The sequence below is a fragment of the Ovis canadensis genome, chromosome X (genome assembly GCF_042477335.2).
Source record: "Ovis canadensis isolate MfBH-ARS-UI-01 breed Bighorn chromosome X, ARS-UI_OviCan_v2, whole genome shotgun sequence".
Taxonomy (NCBI): Eukaryota; Metazoa; Chordata; class Mammalia; order Artiodactyla; family Bovidae; genus Ovis; species Ovis canadensis.
The window spans coordinates 82,994,372-83,009,252 of NC_091727.1; the positions used below are offsets into that span (position 1 = coordinate 82,994,372).

The following is a 14,881-nucleotide window of genomic DNA, read 5'->3' on the forward strand; positions in this document are numbered from 1 at the left end:
GAGCAAAACAAAACAAAACAAAAAACGGAATCATGAAGACAGATGGACCCTTAGGGACTATCAAGTTCAACTCCTTCATCATACAAATAGAATCACTGATGGGTAGATACTCAGGGGAGCCTGCTTCTGGGTCATTCGGTAAGTGAGTGGTAGGACCAGGGCCAATACCCAGGACTCTCTTCTTTTTTTTTCCTTTGTAAGATTTTGACTCACATATTCAATAAGTCCTCATTCTTCACTGCTTAAGTGACATCTATTGAGCTTGGCACCCACCTTGCCAGGCTTGAGTTTGACCCAAAACTCATTCTCAGGTCTCCTCAACTCTCTGGTTAAGGTCCGGTGTGCTGTATACCAACGATGGACAACGTCATAAGGTACAGTATTTATGACAGCCCGGTCATAGTTGTTGTACCTAAGGTGAAATTGTGAGAAAGAAAGATTTTCCCCAAAACATGTTAAAACATCTGTTGCTAATGGGGCAATTTTATATAAGGCTTTTCCTATATTCATTACTTGTCCCATGATGATGTGGCAATAATAAGCTAATGTTCTCTCAAGACTATAAGGTTTTAGAGAAGAGTTCCATTGCCTGTTGACCATATTTCTTTTTCCTTTGAAAAACCTGAGGGTAGGGGATAGAAGAAAGTTCTAGCTGGTTTCTACCATCTTAGAATATTATGTTTTGTTTTTATATATTTTTTGGCCATGCCACATGGCATGTCTCTCACCTCACCCAAGGATAACTGTTATACCATCATGACTTCTGTCACCACAGGTTAGTTTTGCTTATTTATAAAACTTTATATAAATGGAATACTATAGTATGTACTCTTTTGTGTCTGGCTTCTTTCATTTAATGTTATATTTAGAAGATTTGTCATTATTGTACTGCATGTCAATAGTTCATTCATCCTTCATGTTGAACAGAATTTTATTGTGGGACTATACCACAATATATTCATCCATTCAAGGTTTCCCTTGTGGCTCAGCTAATAAAGAATCTGCCTGCAGTGTGAGAGACCTGGGTTCGATCCCTGGGTTGGGAAGATCCTCTGGAGAAGGGAATGGCTACCCACTCTAGTATTCTGGCCTGGAGAATTCCATGGGCTGTATAGTCCATGGGGTCACAAAGAGCTGGACACGACTGAGGGACTTTCGGACATAACTGAGGGGCTTTTGCCCATTCACCCATTCTGTTGATAGATGTGTAAGTAATTTCCAGTTTGTAACTATTACAAATAGTGCTGGAGGTTCTGGTCCATGATAGAAACAAATCTACAGTTATACAGAGAACAATTTCCTATGAAAAAAAATCTGGAAACTGAGTGACTCCTACATATTGGTGAATGAGAAATAAAAAACATATCAAAATGGATAGGAAAGGCTGAGACAACTCAATAATGAAAAGACAATCCAGTGAAAAAGTGGGCAAAAGATCTAACTAGTTACTTAGCAAAAGAAGATATATGAATGGCCAATATGCACATGGAAATATGCTCAACATCATCAGTCACCAAAAAAAAAAAATGCATTAGAACACCAAGGAGATATCCAATACAATGGCTACAATTAATGACTGAAAACACCAAGTATTAGCAAAGATGTGGAGAAGCTACAACTTTCGTACATTGTTGATAACTGTAAAATGGAACACATTAGTAGTTAGTTGCTAATGAAACTAAAAAGTCACGTACTCTATGATCCAGCAGTTCCACTCTTAGGTATTTATATGTGTGAAATGAAAACACATATCTACAAAGATAGTTTTACATGAACATTGATGGCAGCTTTATTCGTAATAATCCCAAACAGGAAACAGCCCAGGTGTTTATTCGTTAAAGAATAGATTTGTTCCAGGATGTGAACTTCTAGAACAGGCAAAACAAATCTATGGTGGTAAAAAATAAAAACAGATGTTTCCTCTGTGTGTGTGTGTAGGGTTGGGCTGACAAGGGGTATAAAGGTACTTTCTGTAGTGATGGTAATAGTCTATATCTTGACAGGCATTTGGGTTACATAGGTGTACACAGTTTTAAAAATTCAGCAAGTGTATATTCAATATTTATACCAACATTGTATGTATATTTTATATCAAAATTAAACATCTGTAAACAAATAGTGAATTTTAGACTTAAAGTTATAAATGTTGAAGTATATTGGGAGACATATACCTTCAATGTTCTGTGCAATGTATCAAAAATAAGATTAATTTATAAACAGAAGGATAGAAAGATAGATAGATAGGTAACAAAGCAAGTATGTGCTGCACTGTGCTTAGTTACTCAGTCATGTCCGACTCTTTGCAACCCCATGGACTGTAGCCTGCCAGGTTCCTCTGTCCATGGGGATTCTCCAGGCAAGAATACTGGAGTGGGTAGCCTATCCCTCCTCTAGGGGATCTTCCCCACCCAGGAATCGAGCCGGGGTCTCCTGCATTGCAGGTGGATTCTTTATCAGCTGAGCTACCAGGGAAGCCCAAAGCAAGTATAGTAATATCTTAATGGTAGAATCTCGGTGGTAGGTATACAAGTTTTCCTTGTAAATGCTTTCAACTTTTTGTATTTAAAAGTGGCCATAATAAAATGTTGGGGAAAATATTGAGCACCTACTCGTTCTAGGCAATTGAGATATAAGAGACGACAGAGGGAGAGTTTTCCAGTGGAGCTTATCCCAGGGAAGTGATTAAAGATTTATGTAGTTCCTAATATAATACAGGAGCAACAATTTATTTTTATCTTCACAACTGTGGGTGAAGGAGCAGGCTTGAAATGAGTGGAGATGACAAGTTCAGTTTTGGATATGATGTGCTTTATGACTGTACAAGATACTAGGTGGCAATATACACAGGTCAGGAGAAATGCATAAATCTGGACAAAAGTCAAATTTTGTGGCTATCATGCCTTTAGGCACCCTAGCTGCTTGATTACTGAGCACAATTTAATAACTGTTTTTGTTTGTTTGTTTTAAAAGTGTTTTCATTTTTAAATGTCATGTGAAATATCTGCCCCTCTAATCTAGTGTTCCTTGGCTGTTGTCCTATTTATTATTCCATGGGAATTTTAATAAGAATAGAAATTGTACTAATAAAAAGCTATGGAATACCAATATTAAAATGTGACAGATATAGGATCTTAGGGATTTTCATTACATTAGAAAACTAATATCTGGCAAATAAATTACATTGAGGGATAGTTCTTTGGTACTCACCTGATCAAATAGAGCTCTTTATTCCATGGGTAGGTATTTAAGACTGGTCCAACCCCAATCATGTGGTTTTGACATTCTCCAACATTTTCAATATATTCATGCTTCAATGGCACTTTACTGAGGAGTTCAAATTCCTCAGGTGCCTTTTGAAGTACCTGTTCTGCTGCATAGAATCCATCAACTAGCAGTGTCCTGCCACCTGTTCCTTCATGCTTAAGACAGTGAAACACTTGAATGCTAAAGAAGGGAAAAATTAAATTACTCTGTTCACTGGAGAAAAGAGAATACATCAAACTTTTAGAAAAAATATATAAAGTGATTACTGAGTCTACTTGTGTCATTTTCTTTTCATTAAGAAATAAATCGCATTTCCCAATTATCTTCCAGTTGTACTTTTTTGTGTACTTTGCCATATTAATGCCACTAAGGGTTTCTTCTAAACATATTTAATATGTACTGAAACCTATATGTGTCAGACATGGGCAATACAGGCATGAATAAGATATAGTCTCTCTTTTAAAGAAGACCATAGTCTATCTAGAAGAATGAACCAAGTAAGTACTGATAAAATATGATAGGCACTGTAGTAAAGTTGTATACAAGACAGTGGAGCCATAAAGAGAGGAAATTATTGTAGTGGGATGTTGTATAGATAAATTTTTTGAGATGTGGATGAGAATGATTTTGCTTAGTTTTAAAGAATGAGCAAGACTTGGGCTGGAATGAGATTGAGGTGAGGAGAGGGTATTTCAGGCAGGAAAAAGGAATGGCCAAACATATCAATATAGAACAGCAAGGTATATTCAAGGAAGAGAGTGATAAGTTCCTGCTGGCTTAGCACAGAGAATCACAGGATTTTAAACTAAGATGCAAGATTAACTGGTGAGAAGCAAGATGACAAAACCATGAAAAACAACGTGGATAACTGAAACTGGAGAGAAAACTACTGAGAACTTGAGCTTATAGAAAAGAGGACACATCTAAGAAATAAATGATTAGATGTGGAGGATGAAGAAGAGGCAAAAATCTAGAATGACTGTGGGTTTTTCCCCTGGGCAACTTGACAAGTAATAATGCCCATTTGCCAAGAGAATGAGGCAGATGCATAATTGGATCCTAATAAGGGGCTGTGAAGGGTTGAGGAAGACATTCAGTTTAGGGACATTTTGAAATAATTAAGTTACATATGACTGAAAAATTAATAGGAAAAGGCAAGTCAATTATTAATGGACTAGAAACCTAAAGTAATAATTTCAAATTAACAAGGGAAAAATAAAACCAATAGTAATTTAGGAAAAAAAAAAGCAAAAATAAGGAAAAGTAAACAATGAAGTAAAATAAGTGATAAACATAAATAAAGGTAGAAGGAATAAAATCAAGGAGAATGTAGGGTAAATACAATTAAAATGAGTAAGGTCAGTCCTGGCTATGTTGAGCTTTCTGCAAAATTTCTAGGTTAGGATTATTTAGTAGCCAGTTCAAGATGTTTATCTTAGAAGAGAGGTAGATTTTGTAGCTGTCTGTGAAGTGAAGTGAAGTCACTCAGTTGTGTCCGACTCTTTGCGACCCCATGGACTGTAGCCCACCAGGCTCCCCCATCCATGGGATTTTCCAGGCAAGAGTAGTGGAGTGAGTTGCCGTTTCCTTCTCCAGGAGATCTTCCTGACCCAGGGATTGAACCCAGGTCTCCTGCATTATAGGCAAATGTTTTACTGTCTGAGCCACCAGGGAAGTCCTGTCTGTAGCTGTCTGTAGGTGATGGCTAAAGCCAAGAGCATAGCAGTCATTTGGAGAGATAATTTCAAGCAAGAAAAGGAGGAAAAAATTTTGAGGAACAACAATATTTATGACACAGACAAAAGAAAATAAGCCAGCATAGGAGACTGGGGAAACCTGACTATAGATGTAGAAGGAAAACTAGAAAAGAAAGGCTATTCAAGAAGAGGTAGAGGTAAATGGCCCCAGGATTCAAATAAGATAAAGACTGAAAGGTACATACCTGGGATGGCAATAAGTTACTTGCTGGTGACTTTGGAGAGAGTAATTTTAATTGAGAGGGGGTTGGATAAACTAGCTGACTACAGGTTTGAAGAGTGAATAAGAAGTGAGAATGAAAAGGTACCAAATGTAGATAATTATTTTAATAAGTCTAGCTGTGAGGGTGAGGAATAAGGAATAAGTAGAGGAAGACAGAGTCAAAGGAAGTGTACAAAAGTAGAGGTTTAAGAACTGAGAAGTTGATAGGCAGGAGAAATCCCCAAGGAGGTTGGAAAGAATCAAATCCTGAGCAAAGGTAACTTTAGAAAGCATAAGGCATAAAACAATGATAATGATGATGACAATGACTAAAATGGTAAGAACAATAACTAGCATTTATTGAACATCTCATATGTTCCAGGAAGTATCCAAGTGCTTTAAATACATCATGTAACTTAATCCCTGCATGTGTGCTAAGTTGCTTCAGTGGTGTCTGACTCTTTGTGACCCCATGGGCTGTAGCCTGCCAGGCTTCCCTATCTATGGGATTCTCCAGGCAAGAATACTGGAATGGGTTGCCATTCTTTCCTCCAGGGGATCTTCCTGACCCAGGGATCAAACCCATGGCTCTTATGTCTCCAGCATTGGCAGGTGAGTTCTTTACCACCAGGGCCACCTGGAAGCCCAACTTAATCCCTAAGCAATACTAACATGCAGGTTTTATTACTAGTCCCATTCTACAGATGAAAACACTGAGGTACTGAGAGGTTATTTTCCAAGATCACAAAGCTAATGTATGTTCCAGCTGGGATGCAAATCCAGGTCTGGTTGATGCCATAGCCTGAACTCAACCACTCTCACTGTACTGCTAATGTACTAGGCTCTCCCCATTGATTAGAAAGGGTTAAATTAAAGCCACAGCCAACTGTGTATCTACAGTAGTGGTCAGAGAGAAAAGAGTTGGTCAATATTTGAACCTCAACCCCTGTCCAACTGTTTCTCATCCCATTTCCTCATATTCTTCCTTCTGTGTCCCAGAGAATGAGAATGCAGGGCGGTGGGTGGTTTTGTATATTGATAACATTGAGCCAGACATCTAAAAGATGTTTTATTCTTCCTTTTCCAAAGCAAACATTCTTAGGTTCCAATCCTCAAAGGAAACTGGAGTAACTACAATCAATTGGATATTATCATCCTCTCATATTGTCTTTATGAATTCATGCGTGCGTGTGTGCTAAGTCATTTCAGTCATGTCTGACTCTGTGTGACCCCATGGACTGTCGCCCACCAGGCTCCTCTCTGTCCATGGTATTTTCCAGGCAAGAATACTGGAGTGGGTTGCCATGCTCTACTCTGCCAGGAGCCAGCCTGAGGAACTCCACCCGTGGCAAAGGTCTTGAGGAAGGAGACTCGGCATACGCAAAGGCGGGATTGAGCCTCAGGAGACCCCCTGTTCCTGAGCATCTACCCCCAAAACCAGAGTCTGCCTACTTTACTGCTTTATGCTCTCACCTACACCTCTGACTTTACAGGGGGCTATCCCCCACCACTTCTCTCTGTAAAGGAGTTAACTTAGGACTCCAGATAATAAATCTCCTGGGCATGACAAGGGTGTCTCAGGTCAAACCTCTCTGCTGGCAGACTAGCTTGTGTGACAGGATTATCCACACTCCTGCTACTACGTACATGATTGTTTACAATCTCTCAATCATAAACAGCACAGAGAGTTTGGAGTATTTTGAAAGTCTTAGTTAGCATAGGGTTCTTCTAAAGATAAAAATCATGTTGATGCAGGGTTTCATTGCTGAGTTAATGATTGCCGCCAGGCCTCCATATCCTTAGGCACCTGGGAGTATGTTAATCAATGTAATTGGAATGTAGAAAAAGAAATATAGTAGTTTTGATGTTACCAATACTAGACTTTTTGAGTTAATGAATTTTCTCTTTTGTTATAGATCAATGTGCTCCACTTTCTTTGTTATAAATCCTTGTGTCCTTGCTATGTAAGAATGTAACTTTATCACTATCTTAAGACTTAGTAGATCTTAAGGGGAAACAAGTTTTCTGATCGACTAACCTTTATCAGTAGAAAGTAATGTGGGGCCATAAAATGTTGACCAGTCTCCAGACCAGAAGATATTGTGAACAAATGTAAGACCCTTGGAAGAACAAAGATATGCTGATAAGGGTCGGAGCAGCTGACCCTGTGTGACTCTGTTTCTTACAATTATCTCTATGTATAACTAAAAGTATAAAAGTGGACCTGGGAAATAAAGAAATGGGATTGGTTCCTGGAAAGACTGATTCCCCTGTGTCATTTTTCCTTGTTCTCCGTTTTTCTGGCTGAATTCCCATCTGGAGCGTGGAGGCTCGCCATGTATACTTACTTGCCTGGCTTCTAAGACCCACGTGAGAGGGAGCCCAAGGCAGGGCACGTAGGTGGTACAAACTCCACTATTCAAGTGGGAGCCAGGGGCCTAAGTAGGTGGTGCAAACTCCTTGTCTTGGAGTTTTATTGGCTTTCCACGTAAACCAAGTTATTCAGCCTCTTTTCTCGACTTATTTTCCTACTATACTATTCTTTCCTAATCTCTCTTCATATCTATAACTAAATAGTTCTTTTCAGGATGCCAACTCCATCCCCGCTTCAAATTCCCTGGATCCACCAGAGCTGAACCCAACACTACTCCAGGGCATCTTCCCAACCCAGGGATTGAACTCACGTCTCTTATGTCTTCTACATTGGCAGGTGCATTCTTTACCACTAGTGCCACCTGGAAAGCCCTTACGAATTCATACTTATGCACATTTTACTCATATATTTCTGCCTTGGGTTCATTATCTATATGTAGAAGATCAACAAACAACAGCAACAGCAGCTACAAAATAACCACAGAGGCACCTCTAAAAAGTGGCAAATGGTAGCACAGTTAAGTATGGTATCTATCATATCAAATAATTACCATTTCTTCTCTGTGATGAGAAAGATCTAGCCTTTCTTAGCTACTAGTGGTGATCACACTGCAGTACATAACTGTATCAAATCAACACAAGTACACCTCATATTTACAAAATGTTATACATCAAATATATCTTGTAAAGCTGGAAAAAAGTATAGTATATATTATCTTTGGGTCAATAGCCACTGAGTCCACACAAGAAGGTTATTTTTTGACCTAGAGGAAATAAAAAAGAGTCAATATATAGGAATAATGCAACAAATGAGATCAAAAACACTCTGGAGGGAACCAACAGTAGAATAACGGAGGCAGAAGATAGGATAAATGAGGTAGAAAATAGAATGGTAGCAATAAATGAATCAGAGAGGAAAAAAAGAAAAAAGAATTAAAAGAAATGAGAACAACCTCAGAGATCTCTGGGTCAATGTTAAATGCACCAATGTTCAAATCATACTTACCTGGAGTCCCAGACTAAGAAGACAAAAACCATGAGAAAATACTTGAGGAGAGTAATAGTTGAAAACTTCCCTAACATGGGGAAGGAAATAGTCACCCAAGTCCAAGAAACCCAGAGAGTCCCAAACAGGATAAACCCAAGGCAAAACACCACAAGACACATATTAAACACATTAACAAAGATCAAACACAAAGAACAGACATTAAAAGCAGCAAGGGAAAAACAACAAGGGGATTCCCATAAGGATAACAGCTGATCTTTGAATAGAAACTCTTCAGGCCAGAAGGGAATGGCAGGACATACTTAAAGTGATGAAAGAGAAAAACAACCCAGATTACTGTACCCAGCAAAGATCTCATTTAAATATGAAGGAGAAATCAAAAGCTTTACAGACAAGCCAAAGCTGAGAGAATTCAGTACCACCAAACCAGCTCTCCAACAAATGCTAAAGGATCTTCTCTCGACAGGAAGCACAGAAAGGGTATATAAACTCAAACCCAAAACAACAAAGTAAGTGTCAACGGGATCATACTTATCGATAACTGCCTTAAATGTAAATGGGTTGAATGCCCCAACCAAAAGACAAAGACTGGATGAATGGACACAAAAACAAGACCCCTATATATGTTGTGTACAAGAGACCCACCTCAAAACAAGGGACACACACAGACTGAAAGTGAAGGACTGGAAAAAGATACTCCACGCAAATAGAGACCAAAAGAAAGCACGAGCAGCAATACTCATATCAGATAAAATAGACTTTGAAATAAAGACCATGAAAAGAGAAAAAGAAGGACACTACATAATGATCAAAGGGTCAATCCAAGAAGAAGATATAACAATTAAAATATATATGCACCCAACATAGGAGCACCACAGTGTGTAAGGCAAACGCTAACAAGTGTGAAAGGGGAAATTAACAATAACACAATAATAGTGGGAGACTTTAATACCCCACTCACGCCTATGGATAGATCAAATAAACAGAAAATTAACAAGGAAAAACAAACTTTAAATGATACAATAGACCAGTTAGACCTAATTGATACCTATAGGACGTTTCACCCCAAAACAATGAATTTCACCTTTTTCTCAACTGCACATGGAACCTTCTCCAGGATAGATCACATCCTGACCCATCAATCTAGCCTTGGTAAATTTAAAAAAATTGAAATCATTCCAACATCTTTTCTGACCACTATGCAGTAAGATTAGATGTCAATTACAGGACAAAAACTATTAAAAATTCCAACACATAGAGGCTGAACAACATGCTGCTCAATAACCAACAAATCACAGAAGAAATCAAAAAAGAAATCAAAATATGCATAGAAACAAATGAAAATGAAAACACAACAACCTGAAACGTATGGGACACTGTAAAAGCAGGGCTAAGGGGAAGGTTCATAGCAATACAAGCTTACCTCAAGAAACAAGAAAAAAGTCAAATAAATAACTCTACACCTAAAGCGACTAGAAAAGGAAGAAATGAAGAACCCCAGGGATAGTAGAAGGAAAGAAATCTTAATTAACCTCCAATTTAAAAAAATTTATTTAAAAATATTAGGGCATAAATAAATGCAAAAGAAACAAAAGAGACCATAGCAAAAATGAACAAAGCCAAAAGCTGGTTCTTTGAGAAGATAAATAAAATTAACAAACCATTAGCCAGACTCATCAAGAAACAAAGGGAGAAGAATCAAATCAACAAAATTAGAAATGGAAATGGAGAGATCACAACAGACAACACAGAAATATGAAGGATCATAAGAGACTACTATCAGCAAGTATATGCCAATAAAATGGACACCGTGGAAGAAATGGACAAATTCTTAGAAAAGTACAACTTTCCAAAACTGAACCAAGGAGAAATGGAAAATCCCAACAGACCCATCACAAGCATAGAAATTGAAACTGTAATCAGAAATCTTCCAGCAAACAAAAGTCCAGGACCCGAGCCTTCACAGCTGAATTCTACCAAAAATTTAGAGAAGAGCTAACACCTATCCTATTCAAACTCTTCCAGAAAATTGCAGAGGAAGGTAAACTTCCAAACTCATTCTATGAGGCCACCATCACCCAGACACCAAAACCAGACAAAGATGCCACCAAAAAAGAAAACTACAGGCCAATATCACTGATGAACATAGATGCAAAAATCCTTAACAAAATTCTAGCAAACAGAATCCAACAACGTATTAAAAAGATCATACATCATGACCAAGTGGGCTTTATCCCACGGATGCAAGGATTCTTCAATATCTGCCCGCAAATCAATCAATGTAATACACCACATTAACAAATTGAAAGACAAAAGCCATATGATTATCTCAATAGATGCAGAGAAATCTGACAAAATTCAACATCCATTTATGATAAAAACCCTCCAGAAAGCAGGATTAAAAGGAACATAGCTCAACATAATAAAAGCTATATATGACAAACCCACAGCAAACATTATCCTCAATGGTGAAAAATTGACAGCATTTCCCCTAAAGTCAGGAACAAGACAAGGGTGCCCACTGTCACCACTACTGTTCAACATAGTTTTGGAAGTTTTGGCCACAGCAATCAGAGCATAAAAAGAAATAAAAGGAATCCAGATGGAAAAGAAGTAGTAAAACTCTCACTGTTTGCAGATGACATGATCCTCTACAGAGAAAACCCTGAAGACTCCACCAGAAAATTACTAGACCTAATCAATGAATATAGTAAAGTTGCAGGATATAAAATTAACACAGAGAAATCCCTTGCATTCCTATACACTAACAATGAGAAAACAGAGAGAGGAAATTAATGAAACAATTCCATTCACCATTGCAAAAAAAAAAAAAGAATTAAATACTTAGGAATATATCTACCTAAAGGAAAAAAAAAAGCCCTATATATAGAAAACTATAAAACACTGATGAAAGAAAGCAAAGAGGACACAAATAGATGGAGAAATATACCATGTTCATGGATTGGAAGAATCAATATAGTAAAAATGAGTATACTACCCAAAGCAATCTATAGATTCAATGCAATCCCTATCAAGCTACCAACGGTATTTCTCACAGAACTAGAACAAATAATCTCACAATTTGTATGGAAATACAAAAAACCTCGAATAGCCAAAGCAATCTTGAGAAAGAAGAATGGAACTGGAGAAATCAACCTGCCTGACTTCAGGCTGTACTACAAAGCTCCAGTCATCAAGACACTATCGTACTGGCACAAAGACAGAAATATAGATCAATGGAACAAAATACAAAGCCCAGAGATAAATCCACGCACCTAAGGACACCTTATCTTTGACAGAGGAGGGAAGAATATACAATGGAAAAAAGACAATCTCTTTAACAAGTGGTGCTGAGAAAACTGGTCAACCACTTGTAAAAGAATGAAACTAGAACACTTTCTAACACCATCAGTTCAGTTCAGTCAGTTCTGTCACTCAGTCATGTCCGACTCTTTGCGACCCTATGAATCGCAGCATGCCAGGCCTCCCTGTCCATCACCAACTCCTGGAGTTCACTCAGACTCATGTCCATGAAGCCAGTGATGCCATCCAGCCATCTCATCCTCTGTCGTCCCCTTCTCCTCCTGCCCCCAATCCCTCCCAGTGTCAGAGTCTTTTCCATTGAGTCAGCTCTTCGTATGAGGTGGCCAAAGTACTGGAGTTTCAGCTTTAGCATCATTCCTTCCAAGGAAATCCCAGGGTTGATCTCCTTCAGAATGGACTGGTTGGATCTCCTTGCAGTCCAACACCATACACAAAAATAAACTCAAAATGGGTTAAAGATATAAACACAAAACCAGAAACTATACAACTCCTAGAGGAAAACACTCTCTGACATAAACCACAGCAGGATCCTCTATGACCCACCTCCCAGAGTAATGGAAATAAAGCAAAAATAAACAAATGGGACCTAAATAAACTTAAAGCCTTTTGCACAACAAAGGCAACTATAAGCAAGGTGAAAAGACAGCCTTCAGAATGGGAGAAAATAATAGCAAATGAAGCAACTGACAAAGAATTAATCTCAAAAATATACGAGGAACTCCTGCAGCTCAATTCCAGAAAAATAAGCGACCCAATCAAAAAATGGGCCAAAGAACTAAACAGACATTTCTCCAAAGAAGACATAGAGATGGCTAACAAACACATGAAAAGATGCTCAACATCACTCATTATCAGAGAAATGCAAATCAAAACCACAATGAGGTGCCATTTCAGGCAAGTCAGAATGGCTGCCATCCAAAAGTCTACAAACAATAAATGCTGAGAGGGTGTGGAGAAAAGGGATCTCTCATACACTGTTGGTGGAAATGCAAACTAGTACAGACACTATGCAGAACAGTGTGGAGATTCCTATAAAAACTGGAAATAGAACTGCCATATGACCCAGCAATCCCACTGTTCGTCATACAAACTGAGGAAACCAGAATTGAAAGAGACACATGTACCCCAATGTTCATCGCAACACTGTTTATAACAGCCAGGATATGGAAGCAACCTAGATGTCCATCAGCAGATGAAAGGTTAATAAAGCTGTGGTACATATACACAATGGAATATTATTCAGCCATTAAAAAGAATATATCTGAATCAGTTCTAATGAGGTGGATGAAACTGGAGCCTATTATACAGAGTGAAGTAAGCCAGAAGGAAAAACACCAATACAGTATACTAACGCATATATATGGAATTTAGAAAGATGGTAACAGTAACCCTATTTGTGAGACAGCAAAAGAGACACGGATGTATAGAACAGTCTTTTGGACTCTGTGGGAGAGGGCGAGGGTGGGATGATTTGGGAGAATGGCTCTGAAACGTATATATTATCATATGTGGGATGGATCACCAGTCCAGGTTCGATGCATGGGTTAGGGTGCTTGGGGCTGGTCTCTGGGATGACCCAGAGGAATGGGATGTGGAGGGAAGTGTGAGGGGGTTTCAGGATGGGTAATACATGTACACCCATGGCAAATTCATGTCAATGTATGGCAAAACCACTACAATGTTTTAACGTAGTTAGCCTCCAATTAAAATGAATAAATTTATTAAAAAAGGTTATTTTTAATTCACTTTTTCCCTCCAACTTCATGTAAACTGGATTCAAATTCCTCTTAATACCATACCCAAAGCAGCTGTGTTTAGACTATGGACCCCTTTGCAAAATAGTTGCAAGGAGATCCTGCAACTGCAAGGAGATCCAACCAGTCTATCGTAAAGGGAATCAGTCCTGAATATTCATTGGAAAGACTGAGGTTGAAGCTGAAACTCCAATACTTTGGCCACCTGATGTGAAGAGCTAACTCATTTGAAAAGACCCTGATGCTGGGGAAGATTGAAGGTGGGAGGAGAAGGGGACGACAGAGGATGAGATAGTTGGTTCGCATCGCAGACTCAATAGACATGAGTTTGAGTAAACTCCGGGAGTTGGTGATGGACAGGGAGGCCTGGCATGCTGCACTCCATGGGTTCACAAGGAGTCAGACACGACTGAGCAACTGAACTGAACTGAACTTGCAATATCATAACTAAATATGAAAAACTGCAAAAATTCCCAAACCAATGGTTAATCAATACATTTTTTGTAAATTATTTGCAATCACTTTGATAAAAATGTAAATTAAACAAAATTAAGATCCATTAATGTAGTAAGGTAGATTTTCAATCATTCGAAAAACTTTTATTCCTATGAGTCTTTAAAAATGGTCATATTTCTAAGGAGAAGAGAGATAATTATATAAGTAAGTAGCAGCAGATACGATCTTGGTTCAAATAAAACAGAAAATGATTAAGAAATTATTCAAGACCATCATATGTAATGATCTCACTTTGGAAAATTCTAATCCACTTACCCACAGGGCTCTTGAAAATAGGTGGTGTCAGTGTGCCGATCCAGAGCTAGATTAGTGTATGCAGTGTCACCTCTGGAGAAGTCTGAAGTGAAAAACCACATCCTTCCGTAGATGGTTTCTCTGTCAAATGTAGCAGAGGAAGACCTTTTAGTTATTTGAAATTTTCATTCTTGTCATTCAAGACTCTTTCCAATACTTTTTTTATTTACAGATAAAAACAATTTTTTGGTTCAGATATCAAACTATAAATAAAGAAATCAGTTGAACTTATCACCCGTCTTAATGATCCCACCACTGAGTAATATTCTAGGAAGCTGCGGGGAATTAGTGGAAGGATAATGTAGTCAGAAAATACGGAACCATCTCACTCTGTTTATGTGTCTGCTTTGAACAGCTTTCAGGTTCACATTTCTGTCCTGCACTCACTTTC

At 38.3% G+C, this 14,881-nt stretch overlaps 2 protein-coding genes across 4 annotated transcripts in view; both read right to left on the minus strand.

Annotated features, from left to right (window-relative positions):
- Positions 1-14,529, minus strand: part of CLIC2 (chloride intracellular channel 2) — a 100,336-nt gene extending 85,807 nt beyond the window's left edge. The window contains exon 1 of the mRNA XM_070291954.1: positions 14,452-14,529. The gene's annotated coding sequence lies outside the window, so the exon portion shown is untranslated. The remainder of the gene's footprint in view (positions 1-14,451) is intronic.
- Positions 1-14,881, minus strand: part of TMLHE (trimethyllysine hydroxylase, epsilon) — a 71,892-nt gene that overhangs the window by 3,099 nt on the left and 53,912 nt on the right. For all 3 annotated transcript variants that reach the window (XM_070291941.1, XM_070291940.1, XM_070291942.1), the window contains exons 5-7: positions 14,452-14,571; positions 3,208-3,444; positions 274-412 (exon numbers count right to left, since the gene is read on the minus strand). In XM_070291941.1, the coding sequence (XP_070148042.1) occupies positions 274-412; positions 3,208-3,444; positions 14,452-14,571 (496 nt within the window). The remainder of the gene's footprint in view (positions 1-273; positions 413-3,207; positions 3,445-14,451; positions 14,572-14,881) is intronic.